Genomic DNA, 13,739 nt, shown 5'->3' on the forward strand with positions numbered 1-13,739 from the left:
CTATTTAGTAGGACTATCAGCTGTGTATCCACCTGACTTCTCCTCAACGCAACTGATGGTCCCAACCCCATTTATAAGGCAAGAAATCCCACTTATTAAACCTGACAGGGCACCCCTGTGAAGTGAAAACCATTTCAGGGGACTACCTCTTGAAGCTCATCAAGAGAATGCCAAGAGTGTGCAAAGCAGTAATCAAAGCAAAAGGGGGCTACTTTGAAGAACCTAGAATATGACATATTTTCAGTTGTTTCACACTTGTTTGTTATGTATATAATTCCACATGTGTTAATTCATAGTTTTGATGCCTTCAGTGTGAATCTACAATTTTCATAGTCATGAAAATAAAGAAAACTCTTTGAATGAGAAGGTGTGTCCAAACTTTTGGTCTGTACTGTATATGTTTGTCCCAGACATATGTAACTTCAGATTTTCCATCTACTGGAAGTTTATTCTAAGCATCTACTATTCTTATCTTCCGCCAACTATCAGGTTGTTCCCGCAAAGACATGGCCAAAAAGTTTCCATAAGTGCCAGCCAGAGTCCCCCCTAAGTGTAAAGAGTAACTAAACTTTTTAATAAAATTTTAATAAGATGTTCCTGATGCCATAGTAACACTTTTTCTAATATACTTTATTAATGCTTTTTTTTATTTTTAATACACTACCCCCCCCCCCCCAAAAAAAAGTACACACTTCCCTGTGCGCTTAAAATTGATTTCTGTACACCGCTGACTGCTGGTGTACAGAGTACGGGGATGACATTTTATGAATGGGGCCGCAACAAAGTGAGTGCTATGCCAGGATTAGCGGAGCGGGCTTCTGCCTGTGCCTGCTTCGCTGAGCTACGAGTCCTGCATGTCAGCTCTTAGCTTAGCGGAGCAGGCAGAAGCAGGAGCCCTCCCCCTCAGCTAATCCTGGCATAGTACATGGTTACAGGGTATGTGGTATGCCAGGAGTTAGGCAGGAGCAGCAATAAGCCCTCCTGCCCGTACTCACTGCGCTGCGGCCCCATTCATAAAATGTAATCTCCGTACTCCGTACACCGCTGAGCAGCGGTGTACAGAAATGTAAATTTTAAGCGCACAGTAAATGGTGCGCTTTAGGGAAGGAAAGTGGATAAAAAAAAAGCATTAGAAAAGTATATTAGAAAAAGTGCTACTATGGCATCAGGAAATATGCAAAAGTTTGGCAGCACTACTGATCCCAAAAAAAAGGGGACAACCATGAATAAATACCTTACAGGTAACGGTGGTGCAAGGCAGATGGGGATCTTGGCAAGTGGTCCCGACGTCAATACCGTATAAAAAAATCTGCAGCACTCGCCAGTATGAAAAATCCAATAGTGGTTTTATTCCAAAAACATCAGGATAATGCATTATCCTGATGTTTTTGGAATAAAACCACTATTGGATTTTTCATACTGGCGAGTGCTGCAGATTTTTTTTATATACTATGGCATTAGGGACATCTTATTAACATTTTATTCAAAGGTTTAGTTACTTTTTAAGCCACCCTTTCCTCAAGTTCCAGCTACAGCACTGGAAAAAAGTCAGTAACAGGACGCCGGCTACAGTAATCCTAGAACTTCTCACACCCTTCCATGCTGTGTGACAAGATGTTGCTTGAAGCTCAAAGATGCTTTGGGAGAAAGTAGTCAACATGATTCCACCTCATTTTTATGGACCAGTCATGATCTGATTTCTACCTAACCAAATTAGGCCAGGGATATTTGGCAACTTGTGGCTGTTCGACATTAAAGGGGTTGTCCAGGATCTTTCTATTGATGGCCTATATAATATCTGTTCTGCTGGGATCTGACACCCCTGCTGATCAACTGTTTTGGGGTAGCTGTGGAGCCGTAAGTTGGCCCCAGAACTAAACAGCTAAAGTGAATGGGAGCAGTGCTGTCTACTACACAATGGATGGGGCAGTGGCCCCGGAGGTACTCTGAAACAACTGATTGATGGGGCTGCGGGGTATTGGACACGTGGCAATCAGATATTAATGGCCTACCCTGAGGAGAGGTTGGGCTGCTGTTATGGCACCTTCCAAGTCGCAATGAAATCACATTCACTATCATTAATTGTGAGGTTGTAGCACAACATTCTTATGTCGCAAAACTACGTCGTCATGTAACCCTAGTCTACATCCACCAAGAGGGTCTCCTTTTTACAGCGTTCTGTCACCCACTTATGTCATCTGTCCCACTTTTTTCCTTACTAAGGCCAATTAATACAAGATAGATTTATAGTTATATAGTTCCTAGAAGCAATCACAACAATCATTCACTCTGATGCTACTCACCACATGATGTGCATGTTGAAATGTCAGTTTGCCCAGCCACCAGGGGGAGCAACAGCAGAAAGTGCAGGAACATTTTGATGGGAGCTATGAAGAAGCATTTTGTTGTTAACATAGAAATGAAACCAAACGGCAATCTTTACAGTAATGCACTACCATAAAGATTATCATATTAATATGTTGTTGTTTTTTTAACCCTTTAAACTGTTATTCTAAGGGGATCTCCAGGAATTAAAAAAATGAAAATACTTAAATATTATTTTATAATAAATATATTCACAAATGCCTTTCATTGTTTAGAATGGTTTGTTTTGTCTAGGGAGCAATCATTAGGAGAAATAAAATGGCCGCCGTCCTATTAGTACACAGAAAACCTGTCCTAATTACACAGGAGGAGGGGTTACTTTACCACAGTGAGCCATAGTGCTGCCTCATCCTTTTCTCTGCTCTGCTTGTCAGGAATCATGATCCTGAACACAGGTGAATCTCTGTAGGAATTGAGATGATGAGGAGACATGAGAGGAGGGTGAGGTGTGGCTAATGAGCAGCAACACTTGTATGCAGTCTCCATTACCACAGCCTGTTCTGTCCGTCCTTTCTGTACTTCATGTCTCCTCATGAACTAAATTCCACAGAGATTCAGCTAAAGTTCTTATTATCTGTATTCAGGATAATAATCCCTGAGAAGTAGAGAGGAGGATGACGCAGCTCTTCACCTCAGTGTTGTAAAGTAACTTGTCCTCATGTGTGATCAGGACAGGTTTTGTGTGAACTAATGGGACAGCGGCCATTTTGTTTCCCCAGATGATTGCTCCCCAGACAAAACAAACCATTATAACTAATGTAAGGTATTTGAGAATAAATATATATATATTAAAGTAATATTTAAGTATTTTCATTTTCTTAATTCCCGGAAAACCCCTTTAAAGTGATCATATTGCTAAGATATGTCATAATTTTATTATTAGTGGGGTCTGACCATTGGGACCCCCACCCATTCTGAGAATAAAGGTGATGGAGTGCTAGTCTAGCTCTGCAGGCCCTTCATTTTTTCCCTAAACAGGGGCACCCCCATGCCGCCTGGCATCGCAGGAAACTGCAAGTGAATGGGACCATGCTGCAGTACCCTGTACAGCAAAGTGGCTGGGAGTACCACTGTGCAGGGAAAGGGGATGCATTGCAGTAGCCCCTTTATTCATCATGTCCTGGTGATATGCCATCATTTTCATCAGATGGTAATAACCTATAATAAACCGTAATGTAATGAAAAGTTATGCAACTAATGTATTTAAATTTCTTACCAAGATATTTACTTGCTGTCAGTGAATAGAAGCTCTCTTGTTTACTTTCCAATTCTAAAATCCTATCCTGCTGTAATCCTGCCTGCATAGCTGTGAGTTTGTTACAATGTGTCCCTCCAGGTAAGAGCTATCAACCTGCCATAGGAAAAATATGTGTGCCTTTTGTGTGTTTAGCTGAAAGTATTGCCTACATTAATACACTGTAACAAACTCTCAGCTGTGAACAAATAGCACTCCAAATAGTACGACTCACTAACAGCAAGCAGCTTATACCCTTTAGAGTTGCTACTACACACTACTACTATACCAGGGGCAAAGATTAATTTTGAAGCTCTAGTCCACAGTCTAAATTCCCTGGCCAAAGCAGAGTGGTTTGTTGGAGGCCCCCCTGACACCCATGTTCGTCCTGATCCCCCTATGATATGGCTGTGACTTACCTTGTGGAGTACACGTGCTATATATCAGTTACAGAGTCTTCGTATGTGGAGTTGGGGGTGACAAAATTCTTGATTGGGGTCCGCTGATCTGTCAGCAACCAGGGGATAAGTCATCCAGCGTCCTACACGCTCCCTATCCACTCTCCTCACAACTCGACTCCTCTGCTCGGCTGTCAGTCAATGTTTAATTGAATAGTCCTAATTCCGTGTGTGTCTCTTATAATGACCTGCAGTGTAGGAAAAGTGTCACCTTCTGCTTAGTGACCTCCACTTCATTCTCATGAAGCGAGAGTGCTGAGACGGATTGCATCTTTACTAGTCCAGGGATCATAAGAAGATGGTCGATTTATGACCGTCACTATGGACTGGTATTGGTAATGTTTCATGAGTGCATATCTCTCCATGAATGGGGCCCACCATATCTCTACACCTAAGGACATATATGATGTGTACGGCTAGGGGGATGTACTCCTTCCGGTAGATGACTGAGACCCCCCCCACTTATCACTTTATTTTCCTCACATCTTCCCCTGTAACTTGCAGCCAATGGCTCCTGAACACAATCTCATGGCTAGACAGGTTGATGCCTACCACAAGATGAGCAAACACTGAAATACTCTGTACCGCTGAGGAAATTAGCTTCTTGTACTTTCAGTGTGCATCCTCCAACTTACACACCTGACTATCCTGATGATTACCATTCTCTTCCTCCTTTGTCGCAAATATATATGTCCTTACTAATATGAATGGGCAGGTCACTGTCCACTCCAAAATCAGCATGTTCTTCACCTGAAATAACTGGTGCTGTTGTAGATCTTGTTCTTTCCTCTATCTTAGCTCCTGTTTGTCTTTATTTTCTTCATTATTTATTAATACTGCCCGATCACTAATCTCGAGTGGACAGGTCACTTTCTCCTGCAAAATCAGCATTCTCCTGACTTAAAATAATCTGAACAGCTGTGGACTTTGACTTCTAAATCTGTGAACTTCCATTTCTCTTGATTTCCCTCATGATTTCATAACACTGAACCCATCATGAACATAATCCAAAGAGTGGAAGGGTCACTACCTCTTACAAAATCAGCCCCCTTCTCCTCTGCTGCTGCTGGGAATAGTCATGATAATATTGGAAACACACAGACTATAATAATATCAGTAATATCAGGTGCTGTCTGACCCGATGAGTACGAAGTAATATATGCACTTATTGCATTCTTCTTCTTCTAGGATGGCGATATGATGTATTTCTGCAACACCTGTAATCAACCTCTGTGTGTCAAGTGCAAAGATGAGACCCATAAAGCTAAAATGTTCTCCTGCCATGAGATTGTGCCCCTAAGTAAACAAGCTAAGGATATTCACAAGAAATGTGGTAAGTCACTTACATGTCATACAAGCACTTAAAATGACATTAAAGGGCTTGGCTGCTTTCTTCCAGAAACAGCGCCACACCTGTTTACGGGTTGTGTCTGGTACTGCAGTGCACCTCAGTAGAAGTGACTGGGAGTGCGATGTGGCGGCACACACAGCTTGCGGATAGGTGTGCTGCTGTTGGAAGAAAGCAGCCATCCTGGAAAGCCCCTTTTAATGTTCATGTTACATGATATGAAGAGCTGCCTAGGTAGCAAACAAGTTGTCAGATGTAATGGTAAGGGGGTCAAGAGAGAAACAAACCCCAGGGCTCCCAATCATTTTGATATGCAGCCCCATCTCTTCTATGTATACGACCGCTGGTAAGGGGGGATAGGATAGTGTAGGAACCCCATAAAACATCTGTCCATTCAGTGCCCAAACTTCATTGGTCATGCTCACGTTTTCTGAAGGACTTTAGTCAGGCTGAGCACAATTTTGGTTCCTGCATTGATAAATGATAATAGTTCTCTTCCATCGAGTGGTCTTGTGCAGAGTACGTCAACATTTTTGCAGTGCTCAGTGGCCCAAAATCATTAGAAGGAGCCGTTCATTTCTGATATCTGTTACTGATTATATATAGTTTCTAATTATATCATTCTAATTATCCAAACATTCACACAGCCCTACACGAGGAACCCTACATCATGTTTTCTACAGAGAACAAATCTATGCTTTGCATCAACTGCTTCCGTGATATGCAAGTGTAAGTGATAATTCTATCTATCTATCTATCTATCTATCTATCTATCTATCTATCTATCTATCTATCTATCTATCTAAAAGCAAGTATAATGGCATGGAAGTTTACTAACATCATGTTTGTGAGATTGATCTGATAGGAAATTCTGTGATTTTTTGATGTGGACTACAATAGCTTTGAATTAATCATGCAGGCAGGTAATCAGTTTAGGGTAACTTACATGGAAGCTTATATCTACCAGTGTATCTACTATTCAGGAGCCCGTAAGGGGTTGTTCACTTGGAGAAACCCTTTTGGTCCAGACCTACATTATGCTGCTGAATCAGTTGCAAAAGTGGATGGCATTCAGGAATAAAATCCCAAAACTTTATGACTAGGTGAGGATCCACACATTTTTTTGCTTATCTTTATATGCCCCTGAACATAAAAAAGAAGACTCACCTGTCCGCGGTCCCATCGCTGCTCTGTTCCCAGCCAATTGCAGTCTCTGCGGGTCCTGGAAGCAGCGTGGTCCTATGACCACTGTGGGCAATCACAGGCCTCAGTGGTCACTGAGGCTTGGATGCCCTGTCAAAGCAATGATGTATCATTCAAGTCTCTGTGACTGCTGAAGCCTCTAATTGGCTGCAGTGGTCACTGGACCCTGCCACTTCCTGGTCCTGCAGGGATTAGAGGGCTGGGAATGGAGCAGCAGCGGGACAGTGGACAGGTGAGTCTTCCTTTTTTTATGTTCAAGGGAACAGGTCTAGACCAAAAGAATTGTTGGCTCCAAGACTAGACAACCCCTTTAATAGATGGGGTTTTCTGTTCAGAATCCTCTTCACTTGTCCAGAATAAAGTGCAGTCACAAAGAGTGTCTCTGTTTGAATGGACACAGTGTGATGCTTTTTATCTCTTGGGGTGGCTCCGCTGAGAAATTGATCACTTTGTGCCAGGTTCTCCCATATCTTACAGCTGACTGCTGAGAGTAGCAAGGGCACAACTTGTGATCAGCTAATTGTCAAAAGACCCTTCTAACAAGTAGTGACATTAAAGGAGTTGTGTACACCTTTGGGGGATTTTTTTTTATTATTATTGCATTGTACTAATTTTGAGCTAAAAATAATTTTTTTAATTGGTCTTTATTACAAATATGGAGTTCTTTTTTCTGTACATAGCTAAGATGCTCTAGAAGCAGCCTCTGGAGTTTCTCTCTTTTCCGTCAGTTGGGGAGCTGACGGGCTCCTTATCTCTGCTCTCTGACATTATAAACACTCATTATAGCAAAGTTATGATTTTACTGATAAGAATGTGGCTTAAATAAGTGTTTATGACCTCTTAGTAAATTAGAGATAAGGGTTATTAAATGACCGTCACAAAGTGAAAGTAAATGGTATGATTCACACAGCTAGACAAACAATTAACCCTTTGTGACAGAATGCGTCAATATTTTTAATAAAGACCAATTGAAAAAAAGATTTTTATCCCAAAGTTAAGTAAAATGCAATAATTAAAAAAATTGCCTCTGAAGGTGTACATAGCCTTTAAATAGGCAAAGACAGGTGCTAGTCTAAGAGCCATGCAACTTTTTTGTCCCCCCCCCAAAAAAGGAAAAGGCAGTGAATAAATGCCAGGCTCTCCAGTCATGGGAGCCCATGCTATATTTTGTTATGAGGCCCATCTATTTATTGTTCCTGTCTCCATAGGTTGTGGTTCCGACCATAATATATTTCATAGTGTGTTTATGGGTTTTCAACAGGGAAAGTCGAGCTCACTGCATTGACATTGAAACAGCTTACATACAAGGATGCGAAAAGCTGGATGACGCTGTTATGGTAAGTGGAAGCTGTAACATCTCTTAGCAGACATGTGGATTTTCTAAACTGCAGTATGTTTGGTGCTGCCCAGACTGTGGTGCGGAATCTAAGGAACCTGTTCTTAACCCTTAACCACTGCAAAAAGATATGGACTTGCCAGGTTAGGTAGCGGTCCCCAGAATAGTCACAGATTGTGTCATTGCCGAAAGATTGGTCAAGATGAAACAGGCCAGAAGACAAGATGTGAGTAAAGTCAGCAATAGAGCCAATGGTCAGAACCAGGAGTAGAACAACAGATACCAAATGAACAATACCAGAGGCGAGGCACGAGCAATATTCAGGAACAAGGCAGAGGGCAACACCATGTCAGTCAGCCCTATAAGGGACAAGAGCCAGGAAAGGGAAGGAACCACAATTACTAGGCAAGGAATACATCCCCGCAATGTGCCCTGTTTTCTGTTGCGTCCTTGCTGAATTGGGTCAAGAATGAAGACATCCCTGGAGCAGAAGCAGCTGAGAAGGAGGAAGTGTACAGTTGCCTAGTAAGGTGGAACTGGGAAAGGTAAGTTACTATGCTTTAGAGGGTGTGGATGCAGCAGCTGCTTCTCGGTTTTCCTATTGGTCCTCAGGGCTACAAAATAATGACAGTATTAGAAGTTTTGTGTGCTAGAACTTTGAAACAAGAAATCATCCTCCCACCAATATTACATGGGGGACCTGAGAGTTGCATTCTCAAGTCAAATCTTAAAATGCAGTTCATATTACAGCTGTGTAAAATCATGTGATACAATGGCATGTACAGTGTCTTAAAAAAGTATTCATACCCCTTGAACTTTTCCACATTTTTTCACATTACACCCACAACCTTTTTTTTTACTTTTTATTTATAAAATTCATGCATATAAAAAGAAAATCTCACATTTCAGATACACCCACAAATATAAATGTATTTTATTGAGATTTTATGTCATAGACCAACACAAAGTAGCAAGTGGGTGTAATCTGAAAAAATATGGAAAAGTTTAAGGGGTATGAATACTTTTTCAAGGCCTTGTGTGTGTGTGTGTGTGTGTGTGTGTGTATGTATGTATATACAGTATATACACTGCTCAAAAAAATAAAGGGAACACAAAAATAACACATCCTAGATCTGAATTAATTAAATATTCTTCTGAAATACTTTGTTCTTTACATAGTTGAATGTGCTGACAACAAAATCACACAAAAATTAAAAAATGGAAATCAAATTTTTCAACCCATGGAGTTCTGATTTTGGAGTCACCCTCAAAATTAAAGTGGAAAAACATACTACAGGCTGATCCAACTTTGATGTAATGTCCTTAAAACAAGTCAAAATGAGGCTCAGTAGTGTGTGTGGCCTCCATGTGCCTGTATGACCTCCCTACAACGCCTGTGCATGCTCCTGATGAGGTGGCGGACGGTCTCCTGAGGAATCTCTTCCCAGACCTGGACTAAAGCATCTGCCAACTCCTGGACAGTCTGTGGTGCAACGTGACGTTGGTGGATAGAGCGAGACATGATGTCCCAGATGTGCTCAATTGGATTCAGGTCTGGGGAACGGGCGGGCCAGTCCATAGCATCAATGCCTTCGTCTTGCAGGAACTGCTGACACACTCCAGCCACATGAGGTCTAGCATTGTCTTGCATTAGGAGGAACCCAGGGCCAACCGCACCAGCATATGGTCTCACAAGGGGTCTGAGGATCTCATTTCGGTACCTAATGGCAGTCAGGCTACCTCTGGCGAGCACATGGAAGGCTGTGCGGCCCTCCAAAGAAATGCCACCCCACACCATTACTGACCCAATGCCAAACCGGTCATGCTGGAGGATGTTGCAGGCAGCAGAACGTTCTCGACGGCGTCTCCAGACTCTGTCACGTCTGTCACATGTGCTCAGTGTGAACCTGCTTCCATCTGTGAAGAGCACAGGGCGCCAGTGGCGAATTTGCCAATCTTGGTGTTCTCTGGCAAATGCCAAACGTCCTGCACGGTGTTGGGCTGTAAGCACAACCCCCACCTGTGGACGTTGGGCCCTCATATCACCCTCATGGAGTCTGTTTCTGACCGTTTGAGCAGACACATGCACATTTGTGGCCTGCTGGAGGTCATTTTGCAGGGCTCTGGCAGTGCTCCTCCTGTTCCTCCTTGCACAAAGGCGGAGGTAGCGGTCCTGCTGCTGGGTTGTTGCCCTCCTACGGCCTCCTCCATGTCTCCTGATGTAATGGCCTGTCTCCTGGTAGCGCCTCCATGCTCTGGACACTATGCTGACAGACACAGCAAACCTTCTTGCCACAGCTCGCATTGATGTGCCATCCTGGATAAGCTGCACTACCTGAGCCACTTGTGTGGGTTGTAGACTCCGTCTCATGCTACCACTAGAGTGAAAGCACCGCCAGCATTCAAAAGTGACCAAAACATCAGCCAGGAAGCATAGGAACTGAGAAGTGATCTGTGGTCACCACCTGCAGAACCACTCCTTTATTGGGGGTGTCTTGCTAATTGCCTATAATTTCCACCTGTTGTCTATCCCATTTGCACAACAGCATGTGAAATTGATTGTCACTCAGTGTTGCTTCCTAAGTGGACAGTTTGATTTCACAGAAGTGTGATTGACTTGGAGTTACATTGTGTTGTTTAAGTGTTCCCTTTATTTTTTTGAGCAGTGTATATATATACACTGCAAGAAAATTTAGACTAGCACATCCATAGTCACAGGTGCACATCCAGACAGCAAACAAAAATGTATGGCAGCACACCATTACACATACAAACAATAGAACTAGGGATTAGAGATTATTCTGGATTACAGTGATACTATATTTACTATACATGAAAAATTTAAAGTCTTCGTGCACATTTTTGATCAAACGTGTGTCGGGCCCTTCTACCGGCATCAAGGTGGCTTCTGCAGATGGATACCTAACACTAACAGAACTGACTCTCCCCCAGCCTAACCTAAGGCTACAATGTTCAGGTTGGTTTAGGAACAAGATATATTTATCTGCGGAAGCCACTTTGATGCCAGTAGATGGGCCCGACACATGTTTTATTAAAAATGTGTGCAAAGAGCTTAAATTTTTTATGTATGGTAGGTATAGTACCACTTTAATCCAGAATAATCTCTAATCCTTAGTTCTATTGTTTGCATGTGTAATGGTGTGCTGGCATACGTTTTTGTTTGATATATATATATACACACACACATATATACTGTATATACATACATATATAAAAAGCCAAAAAGTAATCAGCAGCACTCTGTAGGATGCCGGGTGCAAATCCACAAACGCTCCTGGACACGGAACAGCACCAATAGAAAAGACGAAAAATGGGCAGCACTCCGGACTTGTAGAAATTCAGTGATGTTTATTCAGTGCAATGCAGCATTTCAGCCCTCACAATGGAGCCTTTGTCAAGACATACATATATATACACAGGGTCCCCACCTACCATGTGCCATTTATAATACTGTTGTCTTCTTAAGCAGGTCTGGGTAATGCTGATACCTCTGCTCAATCAGGTTTGACAGTGTAAGTGTATGTAGGGATACCACCTATTGACAAGGGGAATGATAGCAACACATCATCTATTTATTAATACATTTCCAGGAGGAATAAAAGAGGAAGGGCGCATTGCAAAGTTCTTGTTATTTTCGACAAGTATTTATTAAAATGGGTTGACTGATCCTCTATAAAGGCCTATAAGGTGACACAGACCCACACGGTGACAGAACACAACCCACCATGCAATGTCGGTATTGCACCTGTGCAGTAGAGATCTCAAGTATTGATCTATTATCTAGAGTCATTCATCCATTGTATACATGCCAAGTCTATATATTTACAGTCTTGTATCTATAATACAGACTGTAAAGGAGCTGCAGACATCAACCAGAGAGGCAATTATCCTACTGAAGGCCATGATTGAAGAGGTCCGGAACAGTGCAGATGAAGAGGAGACGTCAATCAATAGTCTTTTCAGCAGCATGCAGGTATACTGTTAATGTACACAACAGGGATCTTCAACAGGAGTAGTAGTACTAGGGCAACGCGCTGCCCTCCAGGGCCCTATCACGTCCCAGGTTTAGTTGGAAATGCCGAGTGGTTTAGTGCGGCCTATATGTCTCTTTATGTGTCACAGTGTTCCTACCTGGATACAGCGGGACATCAGGCTTTGGCTCTGTAGCATTGAAAAGGGGAATAATTAAGGGATGAAGGAGTCCAGACTTTGAGATGAAATTCAACGGACGCTTTCTTTGAATAAACTTTCAACCAAACGATTTTCAAGCTTTGTCTTGGTTCCAGCAGGCTTTAGCATAAACTGGCAGGCAAACTCAATAACTCTGCTTTCTCTCTTTCTCTGCTGTACTGACAAGATTGCTTACATACTTGGCTTTCTTCCTCTGTGCTGCACTAAACTCTGCTTAAGTCTGGTTTCTGTACTTTAGGTCTGTTCTGGTATCCTTGGATGGGGTGCCATTGAATGTTATTCCCCTCCTGACACTCTTCAGCCGAAGAACTATTCCTCTTGCTGATTGGTGACCAAAGAACGATTTCCAAACATCTGCTTCCATGGTTAGCAGAGCTTAGGCTGCTCATGACTGACATAGGCTGTGAGCGTGCCACACCTTACTCCTGTCCAGACTAGCTTAGAACTTGCACTAGAACTAACTGGAAACTGCTGCCCCTCCCTACTGGTAGGAAGCAGGACTGGCCCACTTCTGCCCAGAGGGGGGAGAATGGAATGGTGAGTTCCATTCTCTCTAAGTATAGCTCTGCCATTTACACTCCCACCTGCTGGTGAACCAGGCATATAATGTGATAAACAGTTGCATAATAATCATATCAATGCACAATGTTGAAGTACCTGGAAATAAATACAAGCATGGCATTGGTGTTAGCAATAAAAGACAGTAGCGGAGTGAAAGAATAGTAATACCACTCCGGGGTGTTACATACCCCCTTACTTAAAACCAACCCGCCCTCGGCTTGTGCTTAGGATATGCTCCAGGGTTCCCTTAATAAGTTAAAGTGCTGCTTTAGACTGCTTTCCTGTCACTGTATAGCAATGGCTACCCATAGGTCTCTGCCCGTTTGAGTAGAGTGTCTGTTTCCTGTTTTCCTCTCTGTAACACCAGAGAACCAAAAGACTGCACCAAGCGATGATTTACTCCACGACCTGGCCAGATTCACATATGGAGCATAGGGGTGTCATGTACTGTAATCCCTCCACGATGAAATGAAAGCCCACAACTAGTAGGGTGGCTTCATCCTGTAATCCCTTCCAGCACCAAGGTCTAATCATGCTTTACACTTTGATGACTAAATGGTAGCTTTTCACACATTTTTCTAAGACAGTCCACAGTGACACCTAGAAACATATTTTTGGCAACAGGGTTACCCTTTAATATAGTGGGACTGCTTGTGACTTTACCACTCGGTCCTCCCTGTGTAGCAGCAGCACATGAACCCAAGACACGGGACATACTGTCTCCTTCCCCTCCCAAGTCTCTGGAGAGAAAAAGGTTAAGGGCATATGAAAATAATACAATATAATACCTAGGCTTTCTGAACTAACACAAGGCAAAGTGGGACAATTAGTATTAGGCGTCCTCAGAGGCAGTCCATATGAGTAAAGAATCAAGTAAGCTAACTATCTAGCTAACAGTGCAAAGTCCAGAGTCCATTCAAAGTTCAAAAGAGGTCACATTGCTGTACCCATAAAAAGAGTTCATACAATGGGCTAAAGTGCTTGAGCATTGCAGAACAGTAA

At 42.6% G+C, this 13,739-nt stretch overlaps 1 protein-coding gene across 4 annotated transcripts in view; it reads left to right on the forward strand.

Annotated features, from left to right (window-relative positions):
- RNF207 (ring finger protein 207) overlaps window positions 1-13,739 on the forward strand; it is a 291,616-nt gene that overhangs the window by 57,333 nt on the left and 220,544 nt on the right. For all 4 annotated transcript variants that reach the window (XR_005778481.1, XM_040429604.1, XM_040429593.1 and 1 more), the window contains exons 4-7: window positions 5,266-5,410; window positions 6,073-6,154; window positions 7,890-7,965; window positions 11,833-11,958. Coding sequence is in view for 3 of the 4 variants with exons in the window: in XM_040429604.1 (XP_040285538.1) it covers window positions 5,266-5,410; window positions 6,073-6,154; window positions 7,890-7,965; window positions 11,833-11,958 (429 nt within the window). In the remaining variant the exon portion in view is untranslated. The remainder of the gene's footprint in view (window positions 1-5,265; window positions 5,411-6,072; window positions 6,155-7,889; window positions 7,966-11,832; window positions 11,959-13,739) is intronic.

This window comes from Bufo bufo, chromosome 1 (genome assembly GCF_905171765.1).
Source record: "Bufo bufo chromosome 1, aBufBuf1.1, whole genome shotgun sequence".
Classification (NCBI taxonomy): domain Eukaryota; kingdom Metazoa; phylum Chordata; class Amphibia; order Anura; family Bufonidae; genus Bufo; species Bufo bufo.